Here is a 24,198-nt window from a genome sequence, read left to right on the forward strand (position 1 = left end):
CATCGTTTCGAACAATTAAACAAGTTCAGAATTGTTCATTTTTCATAGAAAAAATAAGATATGACACTTTGATTTGGCCAATTAACCTGTAGCACACAAAAAGTCAAGATTTTTTATACCTTTTTACATATATAGTAACACAGTGACAAGGTTTGCCATTTATGTAAAACACATTATTAATAACATAACTAATTGACATGGAAACCTTCTTGTCTCCTCTAGTCTTGTTTGTTAAGTAAGGTGTTAGTTTTGCCTGTGGTCCCAAATCAGTCAATGACAATACAAATTTGGAGTTGTTCCCCGTATAATTACAAATTGTAATTGTTACTTTTTTCTGACGACTTTCTAATTGCTTTCTGCTCTTTTTGACAAAATGAAATTTTATAGGTTTGAAATGGTGTAGTAATAGACATGTAAATTTGAAAGACTGGTCAATTATGAATCTTTAAGATAAGATTAAAACATTTGGACATTCTAGATGCAAAATTAAAAGTTAGAGTACTAATATTCCGCACTTTGTGATCACCTCATAAAAAAATTCTTGTTTGTATTTTTTTTAAGGATTTTATGTCTTGCACGTAATGAGATAGCATTTCTAATTAGAAATAGATGCTATAATTTCCACAAGGGGGTGGAGCCTACATTTCATAGTATAAAAGGCATAAAAGAACAAAATCCTCTCCAACGTTTTTCAGATGTTCATAAAATTGCAACTGCTATATTTTTAAATAACATAACCTGATAAATTTATTAAAGCTTGGTGCTGAGAAAAGGATGCACGGTACCAATCTTGGTTCATTTTTGGTAAACTTTTATTTTTCTCAAATAAGATCCTAGTATTAGAATTTAGAGAAATGCACATTTAGCTTGCAAAATAATTTCTTAAATTTCTTTGACAGTTCCCTTTAATACATGTGTGTAATACTAAAAAGATAGAAGAAGAATTTGAGTGTCTCATTTTTAGGGCAGAAATTCTGTTATGAAACTTTTTGTTTTACTTAATTTATTAAGCATGATCTGGAAACATTGTTTCTTTATTTAATATTTTAATTAAAATTTATTAGCATATTAAAAAAAAATATGTGCATTTAATGTTTTCTTATGTCCAAAATGTGAAAGAAAGGCAATTAATGGAACAGCAAATAATGGATTTTCTAAACACATTTTCATGTTCTTGGATTCATAATTCTTGAACTTAATAAATTTTGAAATTAATCTTCCAAGATTAATATATGTTTTCATTGTAAAGGTACGTACACCTACAAGAAAATAAGTACATGAGGAGAAAGTTAATGTTAATGAATTCTTTAAAAACTTGATTTGAATACAGAAGAAAGCTATGGCCACATCTATCTTCCCTTGGATGCTAAATTTGTCATCCTTACGGGACTTTAATAGACAAGTCATGTGCTCATTTGCATATTTGCCAAGAGGAAGATGTAACACCATCAATCATTGGAAACTTTTTGCTGTAACAAATATATATAACTTTAAATGTCATCTTCTGTCATCAGCAACTCCGTCGGAAGGTTTTTGAAGGTCAGAACACCCTTTCTGAGAATTTAAAAGTTATAATTGCTTACAAATTAGTGTATGTAAGACTGAAGGCAAAGTTATAACCTCTAATATCAGTGATGTTGAATTTGCAATTAATGATGTGGTTTTTCAGTCTTCTGTGTATAAAATGGTACTATCAATAGGGGGTGTTTAATGACCTTGAATACCCTTGAGGGTCTCACACGGTCAGGCCTTATATAATGGTTATAGGGTGGTTAGCTGTTTGGTTTACTTACTGGTAGTCCAGTTTATGATTTGTCAATTACTTGTTGATTTTTTTGCATTTAACTGTTTCCTTTTTGATTTATTGAAGTTTACTTGACTTTCACTGGTCTCAGTAGCAAATATTTCATGAATGTTGAGGAAGAATTATCTTTTGAAATAAACTAAAAGTATCTCTTTCTATAAAATATTAATGCGTACAAGTACAATGAATGTGCAAGTACTGAGTTTAAGAAATTGGAAACACTAGGTTAAACAAATCATTATGTATCATTTCTGATAATGAAATGCATGTTTAAAAGAAGAAAAATGACTTTAAAAAAAAAAGTTGCAAGAATGCAGATTTCCGTCAATTAATCATGATGTAATACTGTATCATTATTTTTTGGTTTTCATTCTTTTGTGTTGGAAACAAAGAATTATGATAAACACCCCTTATTATTTTCACCTTTTGAATTTAAAATTTGAATGTAAATGTGAATTTCGGAAGAACATTTTTGTTTCAGCCTGGTTCTGCTTTGTTTAAATAGTACAAGGCATTTCCTTAAATGAACATTTTCCTGGTATTAGTCATTTGTACTATTTAACTTCTTTTCTAATCTTCTTAAAAGCTTCAGATACTACGACTTCTTATCCCCTTTGTCGGTTAAATAAACCCTTATCGGGGTCACCTCATCTGGCTGTGTTCTCATCAGCACGGTTGGATTAACGTCAGCTGATACTGATTATGAGCAGATATGAGGGGTTATCAGTAACGATTTTAGCCTCTTTATGGGCTCTTTAAGCATCCATTGAAATACACCTAAATCCAATACCATCTCCAATTGCCAAAAATTATGACCTTTGCATTCATCGCTACAGTGATGAATATAGGGATATTTTTCTGGTTGTTTAGGAATGAAAAAAGCATTTAATAATGATGTATTGAAATATGTCTCAATGGGTAACGTTAAACGTAAAGATGTTATTATATAGTGTCTTATTAAACATCTAAAATGGGTCTGAACAATTGATACATAGACACGATTGTTATACAATTCATATATGGATACTTTATCAAGATAATAGCCTACAAAAAAATTATCCCTGACTTGTAATTAAATTTTGGATTGAATCTTGAGATTTTAAATTCCTGTATGTAACTTTTTGGAAATCCATGATATAGAATTAGACAATTTTAATTATAAGGCAAAAATGTTATTGCTTCATCTCAAAACTTTTTAATTCATTACAAAGAAATAAAAGTTCAGAGACTCAGTATCAGAGCTAGAAGTTAATTGAATTCACTTGAAGATCAAGGATCACGAACAAATAAATGACATCATTGTTAATTTCGTAGGTAATGGGAAAAAAGTATAGAATTTGTGAAAATATTTGAACATCCTAAAAGAATTGCAATTACTGGAACATATTCCATTACATATATTTAAACTTCTTTATTTCAAAGTTTTTATGATAATAAAGTTGGGACAAAGAGATGCTTTTTGAAAGAAACTTGTTATTTTCCATGTTTGTTGAAATGATAGGCGTTTACGTGATGAACTGTTTGAAACTGTATTCATGGGTTAAAACTGGGATGATGAGGGCGTTCCTTTCTTAAAAGTAGAAGAATTGTAAAAATTGATTGCAAGTCAAGACATTGTTATCCAGCTAGATGCTAAGTCGCCACCAAAGTTTATTTAGTCAGTTGCCTTTATAGAAAAAAGGATAAAAGAAAAGTTTGATGTTAATTGGCTTCTAGTATTTAGAATCAATTTTCATTCTTTTCGGTATCACCTTAAAATGAAACAAATATCATACAAAGACATAAAATAATTTCATTAAATATTTAACTATATTTGTTTGATATAAAGAAAACATTTGGCTGACTTTTGTTTGCCGACATTTTCTCTCTCGGAAATTGATTTTTCCGTTCTCAGAATCCATTGACGTCAAGTTGTTAACTTTTATCACATTGATGTTGGTCTATATTGCTTTTATTGTACTTGATGTTGACCAAGAACTCAACATCAGTTTTTACGACACACCTGTGTCGGCATGCAAATTGAATTTACCTGGCTTCTTTGTCTTCTTATTTACTTGTTTACATTTGTTATGGCATGACCTTTGTCATCCAAGGTCAAGCATCTCTCTAGTATACAGCCTGCAGGGCTAGTATTTGATTGATCCTACGATTATTGTTGCAGAAATAGCAAATATATGTTTTTTGGACATCATTGCCTTTAATGGATGCTTTTATGTTTTCCCAATCCATAAAACCGTGTTCTAATACATGTATTGATGATGTGACAAACAGTTTATGGCTATTTTAAGTCTACCTATATACCATCTTAAGATTTTGATCTACATGTTCTCAATGAAGAAAGCAATTAATGATATATACCTACATTTGTATATAGACTAGTGAACAAGTTCACTATTTCAAAAGTCAATTTTTTTTTATCTTTTATACAATTTTAAGAAAATGAATAATTTGATTTCTTACAGTTTGAAAGGATCAAAACTTTTAGTCAGTCTTATGCATTTTAGCATATTTTACTTGACCATTATTAAGTACATCTTTTGGCACAAAAACTTGTCTAATTAGGATTTATATATAACAGTATTTGAGGACAAAATTGATGATTTGAAGGTCATTGATTTTCAAATACTTTACTGTTAAATTTCCATTCCAAAGCAACTGAATTAAAAAAAAATTTCAATCCAAAAAATATTGCACTTGTGCACATCAACAGACCATCAATTTATGAATTGATGCCATTATTGCATGAAATTTATGGTGTTATCCAATCAGGATAAACAATACAAACTATGGTGTATTAAAATAAGTTTTAAATCCTACTTTTTTTTGTCTGTCTGCTGCTAGAAGAGAAGATTTTTATATAGAAAACTATACATTTGTATTTCAGTTCCTTAATCATAGAAGCACATTGTTTAAAATCTATCTTCTCAAAAATTTAATATTGAAAAGGTTAAGTAGCCATGTCTTAATTTTACAAAATTCTTTTTTTGTTCTGATCATGAGCAGCACTTCATACCACCCAAAACCATAAAATTAACTATTTATGTCTTCATCAAAGGCCGATATTAAACAATTTTGACACAGCATTTTGTTCTATAAGAAAACTGAAGCACATTAAAGAATTTTTCCGTTGATAAATGTATGATGTTGGGAAAACCATTGAAATACATTAAATTTAAACAGATCTGTAAATATTTATACATGTCTTTACAATTTCTTTATTCAGCTTTGTAATGGTTAATACTTTAGAAGATGTTGGGTCTCATAAATTGTAAATAGATGGAGTTTTTCTTATGAATTACTTTGGACCGCAACCTCTTCAATCCTGCTAAGTCTCGTCATGTATTTTTCCCATAAAATTTTCATAAAAGCATTAAAGTGTACCCGGTTTTGATATAAGGATGTTTGCATTACTAAGAAAAAGCATTAATGATACTTAGCAGTGATTCAGGAAAAAGAATTATTGATTTTATTGGTAAAACGTTCTGTATTTAATAAAGCCAAATCGGTTTTAATAATATTTATCAGTTTACTACCATAGGTATTTCACAACATGCATTGGTATTTTATGGGAAAATATTTGAACAAACGAGGGATGTGAAATGTTAATGACATGATATTTTTTCAAAGGTGAAAAATAACATAAAAAAGGTCTGATCATGGCTGAAATACAAAATATTAAAATATTCATCGTGTTCATAGTTCCTGCTAATCTGTATATGGGGTTAATGTCACAAAGGATGCAACCCAACAATTAATGGCAGCAAGAAATGAAGGTTATAAGGTCACAATTGGTTTCAATGATGAAGGGGTCCTTGTTTCACAAACAAAAAACGTATACCTGTATGTGCATACATGTACAAATAATAATTCATAATATAATTGCATAAGTATATAACTTGTGGACAAATCTTATAATTACTTTAGTTTATAAATTGGTATCCTTGTACTCACACTTCTGGATGACCTTACAAAATTACAATTTACATGTCTTGAAATAACTCAACTGAGATGACAGCTAGTCAAACAATGAAAACTTAGAAAAAACGCAATTCTATAAATAGACAATAAACACAAAGAGACAACAGGCTCTAGTAGCTATCCAGATTTAATGGACCAAACAGTGCTTTGAGTGGTTTTTTTTCAGATGAACCTTGTACATCATAAGCTCATCTTCTTTTCAAGATATTTTCAGCATTTTTGTCCTTCTTTTGATGAACATTTGATATAAACTCTTTGCTACATCAGTGTTTTAAAGACCTGTTTTTAGCAGAAATAGTCATACTTGAACATTTCAGAATTGTTAAAATTCTATGTTTTCTATTTACAGCTCAAGAGGATGAAGTTGTTGCAGTCCCAGTAAATGACCATCACTTCACACCAAATGACCATCACTTCACACCAAATGACCATCACTTCACACCATATACAGAAGATGAACCTGAAGAAAGTGACCAGGTATATAAAGCTGGACATCAGGGGTTATTAGATATAAGAATGTGGTATGAGTGCCAATGAGACAACTCTCCATCCAAGTTACAATTTGTAAAAGTCAAAGTACAGTCTTCAACACGGAGCATTGGCTCACACCAAACAGCAAGCTATAAAAGGCCCAAAAAATTACTAGTGTAATAATATTCAAACATGGAAAACCAATGGTGTAATTTATATAAAAAATGAAAAACAAGAACCTCATCAACAAATGAAAACCACTGTACTGAGGTTATTGACCACATACTGGACAACCAGTTACTAGTGTGGATTTTTGTTTAAAATGATGGATGTAAAAAAATAAATTTGATATTTTTTACCTGTACCTGATCATGATGTAACATTGAAGTAACATGTATCTGCCTCAAACATGTGTCAGACATTATTAAACACATCTTTTCAAGAATTTTTGTGTGTGCATACAGTACATTTTAGTTACATCGTACATTAGTGGTAGTATTGAAAATTAAAAATCAAATTGTTCAGTTTCTTAGTTTGACTTTGAAATGACCTTATAAGCAGATTCGTAACTATATTAATTAAAATTCTCTTGTCAGCAATAAAAGTCAATTTTTCAAACAAAACATCATATTTATGTTAGCAGAAGGAAGCTGATATTTATGAAATTTTTTTTTTTAACTTTAACTAAATTTCTATTTCCTATATTTTTTCATATTTATCGTTTGCAAATTTCCTTGTATGTTACAAATCTTTTAAGTGAAAACGTGACTTTTAAAGCATTTTATCCCAGTTCAATTGTAAAAACAACAAAATATGAGATGTCATAAATTTTAAGATATTACTTTAATAAGGCACTTTAATTGAATAGTTTCAGAAGCAATATGAAAAGTAAATGCTTTTATTGGAATTTTTAAGTCTAACAGTAAATATATAAAGGGTCATGGTTCTAAACGCGGTGAAAAATTCATTACAATTAAAAACAGAAAATGATGTTATTAAAAGCCTGTTGAATCATCTTTAGGAGTCTTATGAGAAATTGTTTATACAAAATTTTAACTATTGATTTGTTCCCTCCACATTAAGATGAAAGGCTACTTATAAATGCCTTATTCTCGTCACCTGAGTCAAAATATATAATATAAAAGGTATTGAAAATTTTAATCCTATAATGTTGACATAATAACTGGACTCCCATAGTGGACCTAATCACCCTTATGGTCTTAACTGTATCATCTGGAAATTGAAAAGTTACACAATGTAGTCATTTTAAGCATCAGCCTGAGGCTGTCCACTTATGTATGTTGTAGCATGCTTTTAGAATCAAAGTATATTTTGACAGAATGATTGGTTGAATAGAATTTACAGTTATCGTTTTGACACTTGAACGATTTTCAATTCATTGAAGTAATTGTTGCAAACTCAATCCCATGGACAAAGCTCTTACCCCGGTATATTTGTTGTGCAAATTGATTTTTACCTTAATTTTCATGTAGTCTTTGAACATTTCAAAGATTGTATATTGAAAGAAAAATATGTATAGGTAATTGTTGTCACCAGGTGATAACTAGGGATTTTATAAACTTGGCCGAAATTAAAAATGATGGAGTGGCCCTCATCAAATAAAGAAAAATTTGATAACTTGATGGAAGTTCTTCTCCCCTTATCAACAATTAAGTGAAATTTGATATTTCAAACTAAATAGAATAATAATTTAATATCTTAAATTTGAATTATGATTAAATTTAAAAGTAGGTTGATAAATTAGTGGGTTTGTCAAACATCATATGAAAAGCTGTCGAATGATAATGATGCTGCTATACATAAATAGGGTTGGAAATTGTATTTTGATGAATAATTTCTTAAAATGTGTTTTTGATTCATTCCTTGTAAATGTACTATTAATGAAAGGTTGCATTGAAAGGTTTTCATTTTATATTGTCAAAATTTCTTTTTAAGATGTTAATAGATAAATTCAACTAATTCCTTTCGGAATTCATTCCTGTATAAATGCACAATCATCATTTTTAATCGTGGAAATGAGAAAAAAAACGAAATATTTAATGATCGATTCATAAGTTGCATGTTTAATGTCCAGTGGCAGATATCAATGCAAAGATAACATTTATCTGTTTAAAAATCAGAAAACTTAAAAAGGTATATTATAGCCCTTTTTACAGGCATCATTAAAAATTTAAATTAAAAAATCAAAAATTTGTTAAGAATACAAAACATGTTTTACATAATCGTTAAATGACATAATCGCTATATGTTATATGTAGATCAAATGCCATAGTGCTGAAATTTAATTGTAGATCGATGCACACGCATAATTTGAATCTCTTATCCACTGATAGGATAGTGTATTATTCTTCCTGAGAACCTATTGTAAGCCGTCTCATCCTAAAGTTTATTTTAATTTAATTAAATCACCTGAAGTTATCATTTACCATCAAGCTTTTATATAAGGCTGCAGAAGCTTCAAACACTGCCAAAGATTTAAACAATAGTTTCAAGTTGAGCGTCTAGTAAATACCCGAAGATAAAGGAACATTTGACGGGTATTGTCAATACAAGATGTGATTTTCGTGTCTGGGTTGGCTGATTTGCATACATAATTGAATATATTCATAAACCTCAGCACGGGATACTGATACGACAATATTTTATTTGTTAATATGTCATTATGATAAGAGACACAAATTATGCAGACATAAAAATGAATCATTGTTTTACGATTTTTTTGTGTATTGTGTTATCCACTGTGATGTTTTTAGGATGTGGGAATGAGATGATCGATGAGTCATAAATAGTTGAAGCTAAAATAGTATTGTCTTTTGTTTTTGTCCTATGATTATTTATGTTTATCATTTAGACACAAAATTTTTATTATCCAATCATATATATATGTTAATTTTTTTTCGTCCTCCATAATGTTACTTGTTTTCCATAAAAATTTCTTTCAGTTGACAGGTATTGTTTCTGTTAAAAAGTTTTTGTTGTATTAGTTTTGTCATAAAAATGAATATAGATATTTATCATGATTTTCACAGAAAATCACTTCTTCGGGATGAGGGAAATATTACGAAAAATATTTTGCTTTGAGATCTCAATTGTTTTAAAAGCTAATGAACAAAAAGAACGTTGTTTTAAAAGTTTATGAACAAAAGGTCATTAAGTAAAGGAAAAGAAAATTTGAAATTAACGAAACTGCAGGAACTTCTATTTCCTCATTGATAATTTTTATTATAGAGGTACAAACTTTTTCTTCCTTTATAAAAGAAAAATTCAGCCTTCAGTAGTTGTTCCCATACTAGGAGATATAAAACATGACGCTTATCGTAAGTTTACATCCCGGGAGACAATTCTTATTCAATTGTGGGCGATATCTGTACCGAATACTAACTTGTTCTTCTGTGAATAATTCTCATACTTAATTTCACTCAGTTTAATTAATTATGATCTAAAATGGCAGAATCACTTTCATTTTTGTCCTTTTATGCTTTGAAAAATGAAACCTAACAATCCGTCAAAATCTTTTTCTTCAAAAATTCATCAGTAAATGAGGAATGAAGAGGCCAAAAATAGATTTTAATATTTTTAAATTGATACAATCTATATGTATTATTTAACCTTCAGATAAAGTCTGTAATTACATCAAAAATATGATAAAAAGTGATGTTTATTAAAAGGATGTTGATCTCCCTATTAACAATAGATATCCATTCACGTACCACATTGTGCAAGGGTATCGCTCTTGAGGTTTGTATTGTATATTTACCCATACACATCAATTAACGTTCTCATTGAAAAGCAATTGAAAAGCGATGAAAATGATGTGACCAATTTAAAAGAGCAGGAATAGACTTGAGAGTTATCAAACATATATTGTAACCCCCACTTGTCCTTGGTGAAACTGTTCCAAGTAGCTAGGAGACGCTTACTGAGTACTGATTGGAACTAAATAAACGTTACGTTTACCCAAGGCATCAATTTCCGTCCTAGGCGAGAATGTTGATAATTTATTTGAGTTTCATTCAAAACTTTTGAGATGATAGTGTCAACTTCCTTTATAAGGTTACAATCGAATAACATGATGTGAAAACATTTTGGTTTGTACCGATATGATCTCCCGATCAATTAAAATTATTTGGCTCCTGTCATGGCTTTTTCATACAGAGGGACATGAGACGTAGATTTTGCAAAACATTTGTAAAATTGCATGATGCATTGAGAAAATCTTTAATTTAAAATATCGACAAATTGGGTAATTAGTTTGGGTCAAGGTGCGATGTTTGTAGTTGTAAATTTCAGCGACAAATTAAATACTCGCACTTCAATCAAATTTATTTTTGAACTATTGGCATGTTAATTAGGTATTACGAAGGATAATAGTCAACATTTTTCATCAGTTGAAATCTTAATTTTCTTTCAATTTCAGTCTAAATGCAAAGAAAATAAATTTAAAGATTCACGATGTTATTTTAACATGCCATATTTCTGATAAAGTCACAATTGATATTGAAAAGAGGAATCGTATAGGAACATTATGTTGAGTGTCAGGTTCCTTAGTGGTGGAGCCCTAACTGTAAAAATGTGTATCAAGCTTTTACTCGACAAAGTAATAAGAAATAGTTTTGTAAAAGGAAGAATAAGGGAAGTTAGGTTGAATGGATATTCTTTTGTATCTTAAGATATTGGTTCTTAACATATGTTGACAGACATTGTATTTGTCCTGTCCGTCTGTCTTTCCATCACTGACAGAAATTAGAGAGATTTTTGTTCAACAAACTTAAATTTGTTGTCTTTCTAAGCTGTGAATTTTAACATTAAATTAAAACGATTAATTTAAACCAAAAAAGTGTGAAAAATACACACAGCATCTGATTTTAATATTAAAAAAGACTTCGTACTCCCGGATGCATTAAAGATGAACTTTTCAAAATATTTGATATAAATATGTGAAATTTGATACAATTTTTGAAAATTAATCCCCAGCGAAGATAATTTCATCAGAATCTGAATAATAAATCAATTCAGGTAGCTACCTGTATCCAAAAGAAGAAACAGTTATGGATATGATCAAAGTAAATTTATATAACACACATATATATATATATATCACATTAATTTCTTGTCAAATCTTGCCGACGTCAGAATGATGTGGAATAAGTTTCACATGACAGATTGTTACTATTTTCAGTCATTCAATGCAAGAAATGGTTAATTTCATCTCTATTTAAACAACTTAAAAACTCTCCATTGGTCTCCTGATCGGTGGATTTGGTTTCAAAATATCCTGTTTCGTAACATCCCTGTACATCAATTTATGATTAATAAGTGGATGTAAAAATTGGGATAAGTACTACTATACATACTTGTTTAAATAATTTATTACTTATATAAAAAGATCATTTTTTATGTACTTAAAGTACCTATCTCGTAAAAGACTAAGTACCTATCTTGAAAAAGATGTAAAGTTGATCTTCTTTATATATTCATACACCTGTCGTTACTCAGCAATCTAAGATACAGGTATACTGATGAAGATGAGACATCTAAGAGGATCTCCATGGGTTTAATTTTATCTTTTAAATCTGAAACAATCCGATGTGAAATGAATTTAGTCAAAAAAAGAAATTTATCCAGAAATCAAACTCCAAAACCGACTTAACAATCAGCCCTTGCCAAAAAAAATAATTATAATCATCTAGGAAGTTTAAATATTCATAAATTTCAAAAGTTTGAATTTCATGATTTTACAGCTTACAAGGTTTTAATGATACAAACGCATTAGCTAAAAGATTCTGTTAAATATTGTTCAGCCAATCCTTAGCCTTTTAAATCATTAATTCAGTATTTGATAAAAGTACCGTTAATTTATAATGAATATTAGGTCTTATTTGATTCTCAGAATCTACACCCGTAAGTTTTTATGAACCCCAGGATTTTATGATACAGGATGTATAACTTTCAAATCTAATTCATAAACATTCGAAAAACATCTTATAAAACATAGATCTGCATGAGATGTTAAAGCTTGCTGTCGTTAGTGTCATGAACTCGGTGAAATGTAGCCGAGGATATCACATTACAAAATATATAAGTACATGATGCAGGACGCGTTAAAAGATGAATGTGATTTGATATAATAATTCTTTTCATCAGTTCATTTTGTTCAGTCAGGGTTTAAAAAGTAGGATCAAGACATATATAAATGGATGCTAGGATCCTTTCAAATCGTTAAATGCAACACGATTTTTATTGAAGTCAAAATACACTAGGCTCAGTTAATGGCTCCAATTTCCTTGTCAAATATATTGGTTATGATTATGTGATGACTCTTAATGTATGACATAAAAAGTATAAAGACTAACATCTAAATAAAGATGTCTGCAAATTTCTTGTTTGAAATTGTTTGCAAAATTTGATAAATTGAAAAATATTCCATTTACATTTTTTAAAATTTTAATGAATATAAAAATATTTAAAAAGCACTTTAAGTAGGAGGTGAGCATTCAATCCTACATGTAGGTAATTCCAATTTTTCAACTTCCAAATTGAAACAGGGACAAAAATTGTTTTCCAAATATTGTTTCTATCAAAACAGTAGTAAAAAGATAATTGATGAAGATCAATAGAGCTTTATTGGTATGTGATTCTGCCCTGGGGGACAAATGTAATAAAATCGTACTTTTTCCAGTTTTTATGATTCATACATTCCTTTAGTAATTTATCAGCAGTTTGGAGGGAATCTTAAATCAATTCGTTTCTTTGAAAAAGAGGAAAGGAAATTTACTGCCATCTGACAAGTAAAAAAAAACAAAAATTCAATTTACAGCTAAAAGTTTGCACGATAAGCCTCCATCAGGATGTGTTAAGAACTAAAGGTTTGGAAAGCCTAGATTTGTTTAAAAACAGAATTACCAAACTAGGAGATGCTTAATAAAAGTAAAAAAAGTTACTGTAAATTCAAATATTTTTTCAATTTATCTTTATTACAAAAATTGAGACAGAAGAAATATGTGTTGGAAAAATATGTAGTCACATTTTGATTTTTTATAGCATTATTGGTTATTTTGCATTTTCTGGAGTTGCAAGTATGAATCTAGTTTTATTGTTGATGGTTAATAATCAATACACACAAAAATTTCTAGATTTACAGTATTCTATAATCAGGGATTTCATTGAGATAGTATAGTATTGAAAACATATAGAATCTCACAAGAAAACGGAAAATAGAAAAATAATGACTCCTCAAATTTTGAATAAATTTAAAAAAAAAATTGTAGTAGACAAATTAAAATGCCAATTTTTGTTCATGTTAAAAATTGCATTGATGAAGCTAAAGTTATACAAATATTTTGTCTCTTGCCCCCCGAGGCTGACAGAACATGTTTCGTATTGGAGATATTGACAGTGATAACTGCAGGCCAAAGTGTTTCTTCCTGATACAGTTTCATCTTATATGGTGACCAATCTGTAATCTCTTGCTAGAGGGTGCGATTTCAAATTATACAACATTTCCATTAAACTTGGTAGGAAGCTAGTCATTGAGTATGATATCATCATATGTAGAGAAGATTTTTTATTATTTTTAAATGTTCAGGAATTATTTTGGTAAGGATCTAAATTTAGATCAGGAATAGCATTCTGAAGAAAAAAATTCTGAAAGGTATGAAAATTAAGAGAGTCTCAGTGGAAGAAATGTACCAATGAGGCAACTATATACACAGAGATCAAAGGACGAGGTTGTAAACAACATGCAACCTTTAACATTGAGCTTATAAAGTCTTTCCTAATTTGGGTGCTTCTGAAGTAAATGTATTAGATATGAATTTAAGACAATTCACTGAAAAAAAGAAAATGTGGGGTAAATTTCATTGAGATAGCTTCCTAGTTGGTTACAAAAAAAAAGAAAAAAGAAAAAAGACATTTTAACTACATAACTGATCAAATTCCCTTGAACAATGTAAATATCTAAATTGGCTACTCATATGGTTTTTTGAAAAATTTAACAAAAAAGTATGTTATGTTCAATATGTGACTGAAGATAAAAAAAAAGATTTAAGAGAAGATTCTATTTTATCTCAAGAATACATATTAAGTTAGTAAAACAAAAATATGTGTTTAGTTCAACATGTGACTGAAGATAAAAGACCTATTTTTAAGAGACTCTTTTTTTTATTTGAAAAATACAAACTAAAATTGAATAAAAAAAAAGAAAAACGTTCAATATGTAACTGAAAATAAAGTTTTTAGAAGATTCTTTTTTATCTGAAAAGTACAACTTCAAATTAAATTTAACAAAAAAGAAACGTGTGAAGTTCAATATGTAACTGAAGATAAAAGAGAAGTTTGGAGATCATGACACAGATAGATGATGACAATTTCCTCGTCTCCAGGACAAAATCTCTTCCTGAATTATACATCATCTTTTTGGTCAGCAATTTGTTTACCCTGTCAACTGGATAATTATCACTGATAATGTCTTGTCTTTGTAAAGTGTTACTACCTACCAGCAGTTAACTATAGCAATAATATGTACATGGCCTCGGGCTCAAGTCGTTTCTTGGTTCGCCGTCACTTAAGATAGGCTGTGGCTTGCTGAAGATGACATGTTAGGAAATATGTGTTTGCGATCCGCCCTAATCATAAACTAATAATTACTACAACCTGTCATTTTTGTTGCAGGACCACGATGACTTTGATGAATACGGTCCCCTTGTTGTCGACACCTCTGGCCAGTTAGACAATGAAGTGCCAGTGCAGCAGAATAAAGATACAAGTTCTGTTTTATTGAATAAAATTGAGGATATAGTTACTACTGCTAATAACAGTCTCACGGAAATAAATTTGAATACCGCATCCTTTTTAGACGGGAGTGGATCTAACTCGTCTTGGACGCCTTCTTCCTCAGCACAGCTCAGTCCTAGTTCAATCAGTGCAAGTATTTCTGCGGCAAAAACCCACAGACGAGGAAAGAAGGTAAATAGTTTGTTATTTATTTATTTTTGTGCAGATGAGTAGGTTTTATATGTGGTGGATTAATTTATAATAGTGTGTGAAGTTTTTTCCTTGCCTTTCAAATTTCTTGTGTCTGTGATAGCCATATGGTTCACACTTAGTGAGTTTTTTGTGTGTGTTTCTTTGCTTACATCACTTTTATGAATTCACATCTTATTTAAAAAAAAAATACTTACTTATATCAGTAACTTTTCTTTTATTAACAAAGTTAAACCAAGTTTCTTCTGTCTTTTTATTTATTTTTCACATCTTTTTAAGAAATGTTTGGTTTATTTATGTAGTTCTGATTTAAAAAAAAGAAGGGCAAGACTGTACATATATATTCCAAAAATATTGAAAAACCACATCAGCAACCAATCAATTGAAAATATTTGAGAACAGAAGAAAGATAAATAATGTGATTAAAATTCAAATAAAAAATGAAATTATTTTCAGAATCACGTTAAAGACGATACAAGTTATGATGAAAACCATGATGAAAATGAAAACAAGGTATTATGGAATTTATGCAGGGACATCAATGTCTGTCGCTGTATATTCTGCACGATGAATTTAGATTCATAAATGCATAATCGTCCTCTTATTACCCCCCTTTAGGCTATTTCACGGCATGTTTTGCATGAATGTTACTGGTGGCGGAAACCAGATGATAAAGCACTTAATATATTTTTGATTATCCATATATTTTGTATAGGTAAATATGGACATGCTTGATTAATTTTATCATCTTTGATTCGCTTACTCTTATTTGTACATCCTGCATGATTGGCAAGAAAGTTTGTTTGATTGCGTTTATATTCATTAATTGAAGTGGAAAACATGTAAGTAGGTGCAACATTTGTTGTTTATTTTATTTTTCTGACTGTTTACAATTTTTTCATCATCTTTTTTAATTTGTTTACTTTTGATATATCTTTAAAATGTAAATTAACAGAATTGGTAAAATCAATTCAGGAGGGTATTGACCTTTCCAAAAAATGGAAAAAAAAAGAAAAAAAATTTGACAATAGTTACTGCAGTGAAATTTATGGCTGAAAACTATTGTGGATTCAGAATATCTTGATCATATTTTTAATGTAGTTCTATTTTGAAATGACGCAATCAAACAACAAACTCCTTCTTTCTTTTAGTCATGTTAATATATATCTAACATAGATGAATAATATATAGATTTATTATCCTAATAATAGCTATGGTCATTCTGTTAAAGATTTTAGCTATGACAATAACAATATATCTCCTCTTGTCTTAACTGATCTTTTTATTTCTTTTTTTGTGAAAGAAGCAATATTTTCTTTCATTTGAATCTATCACTGTCGCTGCCAGATCTTATGATCCGTTTGTAATAATAACTCTTGAGTTACTTTAGATAATTTTTGTTTGTGGAATTCCAACATTTGAGAATTTTTTGAACCAAACATTTAGATGGTCAAAGAAGTTAAATTTTCTAAAAGCTTGTGTGCTTGTGTTCAGACTATGGTGAGAGCATGAAAATAGTTTTTTTTCTGAATTACCAAAAATTGGTATCCACTAAAATAAATGAATCAGCAGAAGTTGGTTTATCAAGTAAGCAGGCTTAGTGCTGCTTTATTTCTTTTTTTTTCAGTATCCAGTCTCATCTGAAACTTATCATTGAAATTTTAGAATTGAATTCAAATATCAGGTTAAGACACATGTATGATAGCATGTGTATGTATCCAAATATTTGTGATTTCAGGTATTTCTTTGTGGGTGGAAATTAGCATGTTATTTCATATACCACCTTTTGCATATTCCAGATATATTTATTTTGTTACGTCTGCCATTGGGTTGTTGTCAAATTGACATTTAGTACTCAACATCGCCAATATTTCACTAGTATCATTCTCTAAATCTGCATGACATATTTGTCCATTATCCAATAATCCATGGATTAGCTAGTATTAACCAGCACAAAAGTTTAATATTTATAGATGAATTAAGAGGATTAATAGATTTTTTACAAAAACTGGATAAGTTGCTGAGGGTATTGTTTCAGATTTAGAATTTTAATCTGCAAGGTGCCCTAACTTGAAACTGTGAAGTAATATAAGTATGCCAAATCCATCTTAAAAATTACATCTTAATCTTGTTTTGATTAATTTCTGAAAACATAATATGAAAATTTCCAAAGGCCAATTAATCTGTAAAAATATGTTGGTTAATTTACTTAGTTACCTCATTCCTAATTTACTTAATTACCTCATTCCTGAAAGGATGTCAATCAGACCTTTACACAAAGGTATTTGTCACCCATAAAGATTTTATATGGTTTTGCATCTTTAATGTAGGAATAAGTTGTACTTGGAATATGTAGAAAATTTGTGTAATTATTCATTAAATGGCTACTTATAATGACTCATGAGAAAAACTAGGCAGTCTGGTTGTTTAAAGAAGTTTCAGATATCCTAATACTAAATAACTTGAATTAAATTTTTTGAAAGGATTTTCTGATGGTGCTGGCAAAATATTTGGAAAAAAAGAAAAAAATAGATAGAAGAAGAGAAAGAACAAAGTTTATTGAAATACAATAAAATATTTTACTTAAAAACTATTTTCTTGACCAAAAGCTGATATATCTATATTCAGATTCATAAGGACTTTTATATAAGTTGTATTGCACCTTTATACATCAGATAACTTCAATATAAGTTGTATTGCACCTTTATACATAAGAGAACTTCTATATAAATTGTATTGCACCTTTATACATCAGAAAACTTCGATATAAGTTGTATTGCACCTTTATACATTAGAAAACTTCTATATAAGTTGAATTGTACCTTTACACATCGGATATAAAAAGTATTTGACTCCTATCAGTCTCCTGTCTCTTTTCATGTGACAAACAAATTTCATATGTCACTGTAATGAAGCAGAAAGATATTTGACCATAGACCGTAAAAGATGGAGTAGGGAGGAATTTCTCATCCTACGTGATACAACATGGTAGCTTGTTCTTTTACTCTAAACATGATGTAATAGAAACAGATTAAAGGATTATGAATCATGTCTTACTTTGATGGCTTTTTAAAAATATTTTATAAAAATAGTGATGGTTATTGAGCAACACACGAAATAAGTATTTTAAGATTTTTCGGTATACGATACGATAGAAAAAAAATATCGGGAGATGGTAATGATCTCACACCTGGGTGATCAGATGGTAATTAAATGTAACATTAATGAGTTTATCAATCTTTGATTTTAAGTATGAAAAGATTCATCACTTTCTGTTTGAAAGTTTCATGGTTTATTCATGATGCAGCGACAAGTCCCGTTTTTTTGACAATGGTACATAACAAGGTGATATTTTAACGTAGTATGATTTATATCAACTGTAACAGACTTGTTGAATGTTTCTTTGTTTAGGTTTAGTATGTATCTTTTAAGACGTGACATGCCTGTTTAAGATGTTTCACCTGCAAGTATTAGGGAGTTTTTTTTATTTGCATAACTTACTATTATTTCAGATGAATGAGGATGAATTTACAACTGTTTAAAAGTGATGTAGGTTGAAAATGCTGAGTTTATAAACTATTGTTTAAAATTTCTATTGGAAGATTTTTAATTTTTTTTAAATTTATTGTCGAAACTTTTGTAGTTGCTGTAATTTTAAAGTCAGTTGTTGAAGACACAATGGAATGTGTTGTTGCAAGTTTAATACATTATGATTGCATATGATTGTTTTTCTGCCATTTTGCCAGTATCGTGCCATTTAAAGTTGCAATATTATGGTAATTTTGAAATACTTATTTCATGTTCTCTAATAGATCTGATTTGTCCATAAAAATTAATGGAATCAAGTGCACCTTTTGATAAATTCTTTTATGTATGATGTCAATTTTTTTCTTTCAGATTGATAGTAAGCATTTGTATCTGTGTATTTAAATAATATCTGTTTGTTCAAAAGTGTTATTAGATAATAAAAAATAAAGACACTATCATGACCATTTTTGTTTTTTTCTATTCCAGATTCTGCCATTAAACGGAGACGGAGAAGAAGCCATATATCAATGCCCAATCTGTCAGGAAGTAGTCCAGTCATTACATGATCTCACGATACACATACGAACCCACAATACCCACGCTGCAGCGTCTCAGTCTAACACGTGTACAATCTGTGGGAAGGTTCTTAGTTCCCAGAGCTCACTAGACAGACACATGTTGGTGCATTCTGGTAGGTGTTAGCATCATTGCATAGATAAGTGTTTGAATAAAAGATAAAATTGAGAATGGAAATGGGGAATGTGTCAAAGAGACAACAATCCGACCATAAAACAGACAACAGCAGAAGGTCATCAATAGGTCTTCAATGCAGCGAAAAATTCCCACACCCGGAGGTGTCCTTCAGCTGGCCCCTAAACAAATATATATATACTAGTTCAGTGATAATGAATGTCATACTAAACTCCAAAGAACATACTTTAAAAAGAATACTAATGAATTACCTGTCTTTGTGGGCTTCAATTTTTGTGTTTTGTAGAAATTCAAGTCCATGTTTTAAGTTTAAAATATCTCACTCAATGATAAATTTTTTGGTTTGAGGAAACTAAGAAAGTAACAAAAATTGCTACCCCACAATCAATGATACTTTCACAGCATTCTCACAATAAAACCTAAATTCAATTTGAATTATTGTTCATCTTGAAAAATGAAATCTTGGAATAGAGGACCTAATGTTAAATTATTGCTTCAGATTTTATAGTGAAAAGAGTAAAAATATAACTTTTTCACGAGTAAATCTTGAAATTTTATTATCTAAGGGAAATAATCAAGACTATTTTATTTTCAGGAGAGAGACCCTTTAAATGTAAAGTATGTAAAATGTCTTTTACAACAAATGGAAATATGCACAGACATATGAGAATCCATTCTAAGGAAACCGATATTGAAGCTCTTGGAACAAAAATTAGGAAGAAGACTCCGACTTTTAAGCCAAAGGCAATGTTCTTTAGTCCGATAGATTTTGACGGAACCTCATTAAATATGTCCACACCAATTCCATCCAGAGAATTTTCTCCAAAAGGTTTAAATTTCGGAGAACCAACAACTCCATCCAGCTATATGTCGCCTAAAGGTCTGAAAAGGACGTTCAACTTTGTAGATTGCTCACCAAACTGGTCACTACCAAAACGTCAACTTTTGGAAGAAAGGTTTAATTCTGCTCTCCCTCCTCAGTCAATCTCTTCATTTATTCCCCTGGTTGTGCCACAAGAATCACCAAAAATACCATCAGAACTCACAGCAGAAGTGAAAGGGGAACCAGAGCCACAAAGAGTACCAGTAGCTGTCAGACAGGTAATACCAGCTGTTATATGTTAATTTCATTTAAATGATTGATTTCATTTCCTTCACTTGTTTTTAGGAAACAAATGTCATCTTGATTTTATCAAAGTGTTACAGTTTTCTTATAGGAATTTAAAAAAGATAGATAAGATGAAACGTGATTTGGAAGCGAAAAGCTGATATTTATTTTTAATTGTAAATAGAGATGTTTTTATTTTGTTGTTTAACATCCTGCGGCAATGTTTAATATATATATCAAGTACATTAGAAGAAATAGTGCTAAGTATTTGAAATAGATTTTGATTGATTATTTCATAGACAATTATTTGACAGACAATTATTTTAATTACAAAATTTATTTAAGAAATTGATATATTTTTTTATTGGTTATATATGTTTAATCTGCTTTTTACATTTAGTAATCTTTAAAAAAAGAAGTTGTTTCTTAAATTATGTTTTCGTTTATTTTCAGCCAACGGAGGAAGAAAGAGATCAACTACATTGTCCAGTGTGCAATAAAACATTTTTGTGCAAATATGGTTACCAGAGTCATTTAGAAACTCACCCAGAACTGTCTCAAAACTGTCAACAATGCAATCTATCGTTCCAATCTACTAGAGAATTAGATCTGCATAAATTAGTCGCTCATAGCAAATCTAAGGATGATGACGAAAAAAGCATAAAATCACCCCTCTCAGAAGCCGTCGTAGGATTTCATGATCTTGGTTTTATGGATTTCTCAGTTACAAAGTTTCCACTTGTTGCCAAATCTTGGTGCGAGGAAAACGTCAGACAATCAAGTAGCGATTATCATAAATATATATGTAAAGAATGTACAAAGGCTTTTCCGTGCAAGAGTGCATTGTTGATGCACATACATACACACAATCCTGAAAAGACGGCTCAATGTCCTCTGTGTGAATGTGACTTTATCGACAACAAAGAACTTCATGTTCACATGGCTAAACACATGGCCGACAAAGCATTCGACGAGGTCATGGATAGCGATGACATCGATGAAGAAGACGCAGATGGTCACGGAACACCAGAAATGGTAGGCAAACACGACTTCTTAGCTAGCTTTGGATTGATTGCTGAGAAAAATCCAACAGAAGAAAAAATCAAAAAAGAGAAACCCATGTCTGAAACAATATTGAACATGGAAAAGAATGAAAACAACGATTATTTTGCAAAACTTGGACAGGTCTTCTCGCCTTTTATATCGCCTATACATCCAATGGGTAAGAAAAATGGGGAGGAAATCAAAAGCATGGCTGAACTACAGAAGTTAATACAGAGCTCCTCCAATGGTATGATGCCTCCCTTCCCAGCAATACCAGGCATGGAACATCTACATGGTATCAACCTGAATCAGTTCTCCGCCTTCTTACCTTCCATGATACCGTACAGCCTTGCCTCACAGATGACACCTACATTAGCTGCCATGATGAGCGCTAGTCAGATGATGAATGCAGCACTAAGTAGCCAAAATATGTCTAGTCCTTTACCAACTCCGCCCCCGAGCAGTGAGAGTGGCAGTGGATCTTCCGGTGAAATGAACAACAAAGGTGTATTCCCATGCAAATACTGTGACATGTTATTCCCTAACTACAGAGCATTGAAAGGTATGCATGTTTTATTTTGTAAAATTTTGAAAAATTTGAAATTAATTAAATTTACAGTTATAATTGATGATTTTTAAAGATTACATGTAAAATGTAAAAAAGGAAATTTATTAATTACACAGTTATTTTATGAAAGGGATAGGGATAAAAGAAGCATGATTTGAATTTTCATAGTGTTAAATTTTCTGAATATTTCAAAAAGAATATTTTATATTGATAATTAAAGATAATGTTCAGCATCTTTTTAATAATTGTATTTATATTTTATCAATTTGCTCTTTAGAAGTAAGTATACAGCATCATTTGGATTGTTGTAATATTTTGTGTCTATATAAGTATTACAGTGTTGTCCCATCAAAGGTCTTCTGTGCATCTTGATATAATCTGTATGCATATGCTTTTTTTTGGGGGGAGGGGGGGGGGGGGGCCTTAATTTTTTAAACCACAATTTAGTATGAATGAATTAGGATGTGGTATTGTAGTCCGTGCTACAATTATTTACCAAACACTAAATATTTATAGTAAATCTTATGTAATTTTACAAATTTATGCAAATAAATTTCAGCATTCTGAAATAGATTAACGATGTAAAAATATAATTACTAACACCCAGAAAGATTTATACTAAGTAATTGTTAATTTAGCATTTTTATTTCCATTGAACCAAATTATAAGTAAAACCAAAGATGTTAACTAGTATAGATAACTTGTAATGACCAATACAGAGGGAAGACTTTCATGCAAAGGGAGGCTTCATTTTCCTAACAATTTTAGATCAATAAAGACTTTTTAAGAATGAATTTTAGGACATAGGAGGGGAGGCTTCATTATTTTAGTGAATTATTTTAAAGATGAGAAATCACACTTTCGTTTTGTTAATGGGATGGGAGGCATCATTATTTTTTTATATAGCTAATTACCCCTGAAGTCGTTTTAGGACATAAGAGGCTTTATTATTTTAGTGAATTAATTTTAAAAGATGAGATACCACACTTTTCTTTTTATATTAATGAGATGGGAGGCATCATTATTTTTTTTTCTTTAGCTAATTTCCTCAAGTCATAATTGTCATCTTTTATCGCTTTCATTTATGATGTATGGTAACTATAAACAAAACAACGATGCAATTTGTATATTTTAATGGATTTCAAAAAAATATAAATAGCTAGCATTATAATGGGAAGCTTGAAATTAATTTATGTATGTAAAAAATTGAGAATTAGCATCTCATTTGCATGCAGATTTATCAAACTTGTCAAGTTATGAAATGATGGATCTTGTAGTTACCTAAGTTGCATATTCTATATGATGAGAACTTCCTGTTTCTTTATGAATGAAATTTTACCTATAAGTGCATGACATTCGTTTCTTGTTTTATTTTATTTTAAGCATGTAATGTGGCATAATTTAGTGGAGTTGAATTTAATTAGATCAATTGATTAATTGATCTTATAATTTAATTGTTTTACTTTTTTACGTAAAAAACAATGTCTTTCCAACTCTTACTAGTTTATTATATTTGTGTTGTACATTTGTCAGATCTGCTTTCTTACTTTTCATTCTCAATTTTTTTTCTCGTCCTCTTATTAAAAAAATATTTTTAAATAAGCTACAACAAATCAGTTTCCTGTCTCTTTTGGGATGCCCTTCATCTTGCTTATACACCCTCCCTTTATTTTTGTAATTTTATACGTGTTGGTGAGAATATATATTTTATATAAATGATGTATATAAATTAGTATTTTTGATGACATTGTTGTAATGTTAAATATTGAATTAAAAATTTTAAATATAGCAATTATTGGGAAACAGGTTAACTTTTCTAATTTGAAAAAAAATAAGGTTTATAAGCAAAATTCTGAAAGAATACAAAAAAAAATATCAAAATTTGGTATCTGTATAAAGAGATTGTTGAAATACAAACCACAAAAAAATATATGGATGAGAACAGAAAACAAACTGCTAAGATGATCATTGAAAACTATCTTT

The 24,198-nt window shown here is 29.9% G+C and overlaps 1 protein-coding gene across 5 annotated transcripts in view; it reads left to right on the forward strand.

Annotated features, from left to right (window-relative positions):
- Positions 1-24,198, forward strand: part of LOC139524257 (ras-responsive element-binding protein 1-like) — a 49,405-nt gene that overhangs the window by 13,908 nt on the left and 11,299 nt on the right. For 2 of the 5 annotated variants that reach the window (XM_071318979.1, XM_071318976.1), the window contains exons 2-7: positions 6,132-6,259; positions 14,945-15,238; positions 15,713-15,769; positions 19,271-19,475; positions 20,091-20,596; positions 21,057-22,209. In XM_071318979.1, the coding sequence (XP_071175080.1) occupies positions 6,132-6,259; positions 14,945-15,238; positions 15,713-15,769; positions 19,271-19,475; positions 20,091-20,596; positions 21,057-22,209 (2,343 nt within the window). Of the gene's footprint in view, positions 1-6,131; positions 6,260-14,944; positions 15,239-15,712; positions 15,770-15,989; positions 16,099-19,270; positions 19,476-20,090; positions 20,597-21,056; positions 22,210-24,198 lie in introns of those variants that run through there. The other 3 variants (XM_071318978.1, XM_071318977.1, XM_071318980.1) reach the window with 2 other exon arrangements.

This window comes from Mytilus edulis, chromosome 5 (assembly GCF_963676685.1).
Source record: "Mytilus edulis chromosome 5, xbMytEdul2.2, whole genome shotgun sequence".
In the NCBI taxonomy this organism is placed as follows: Eukaryota; Metazoa; Mollusca; class Bivalvia; order Mytilida; family Mytilidae; genus Mytilus; species Mytilus edulis.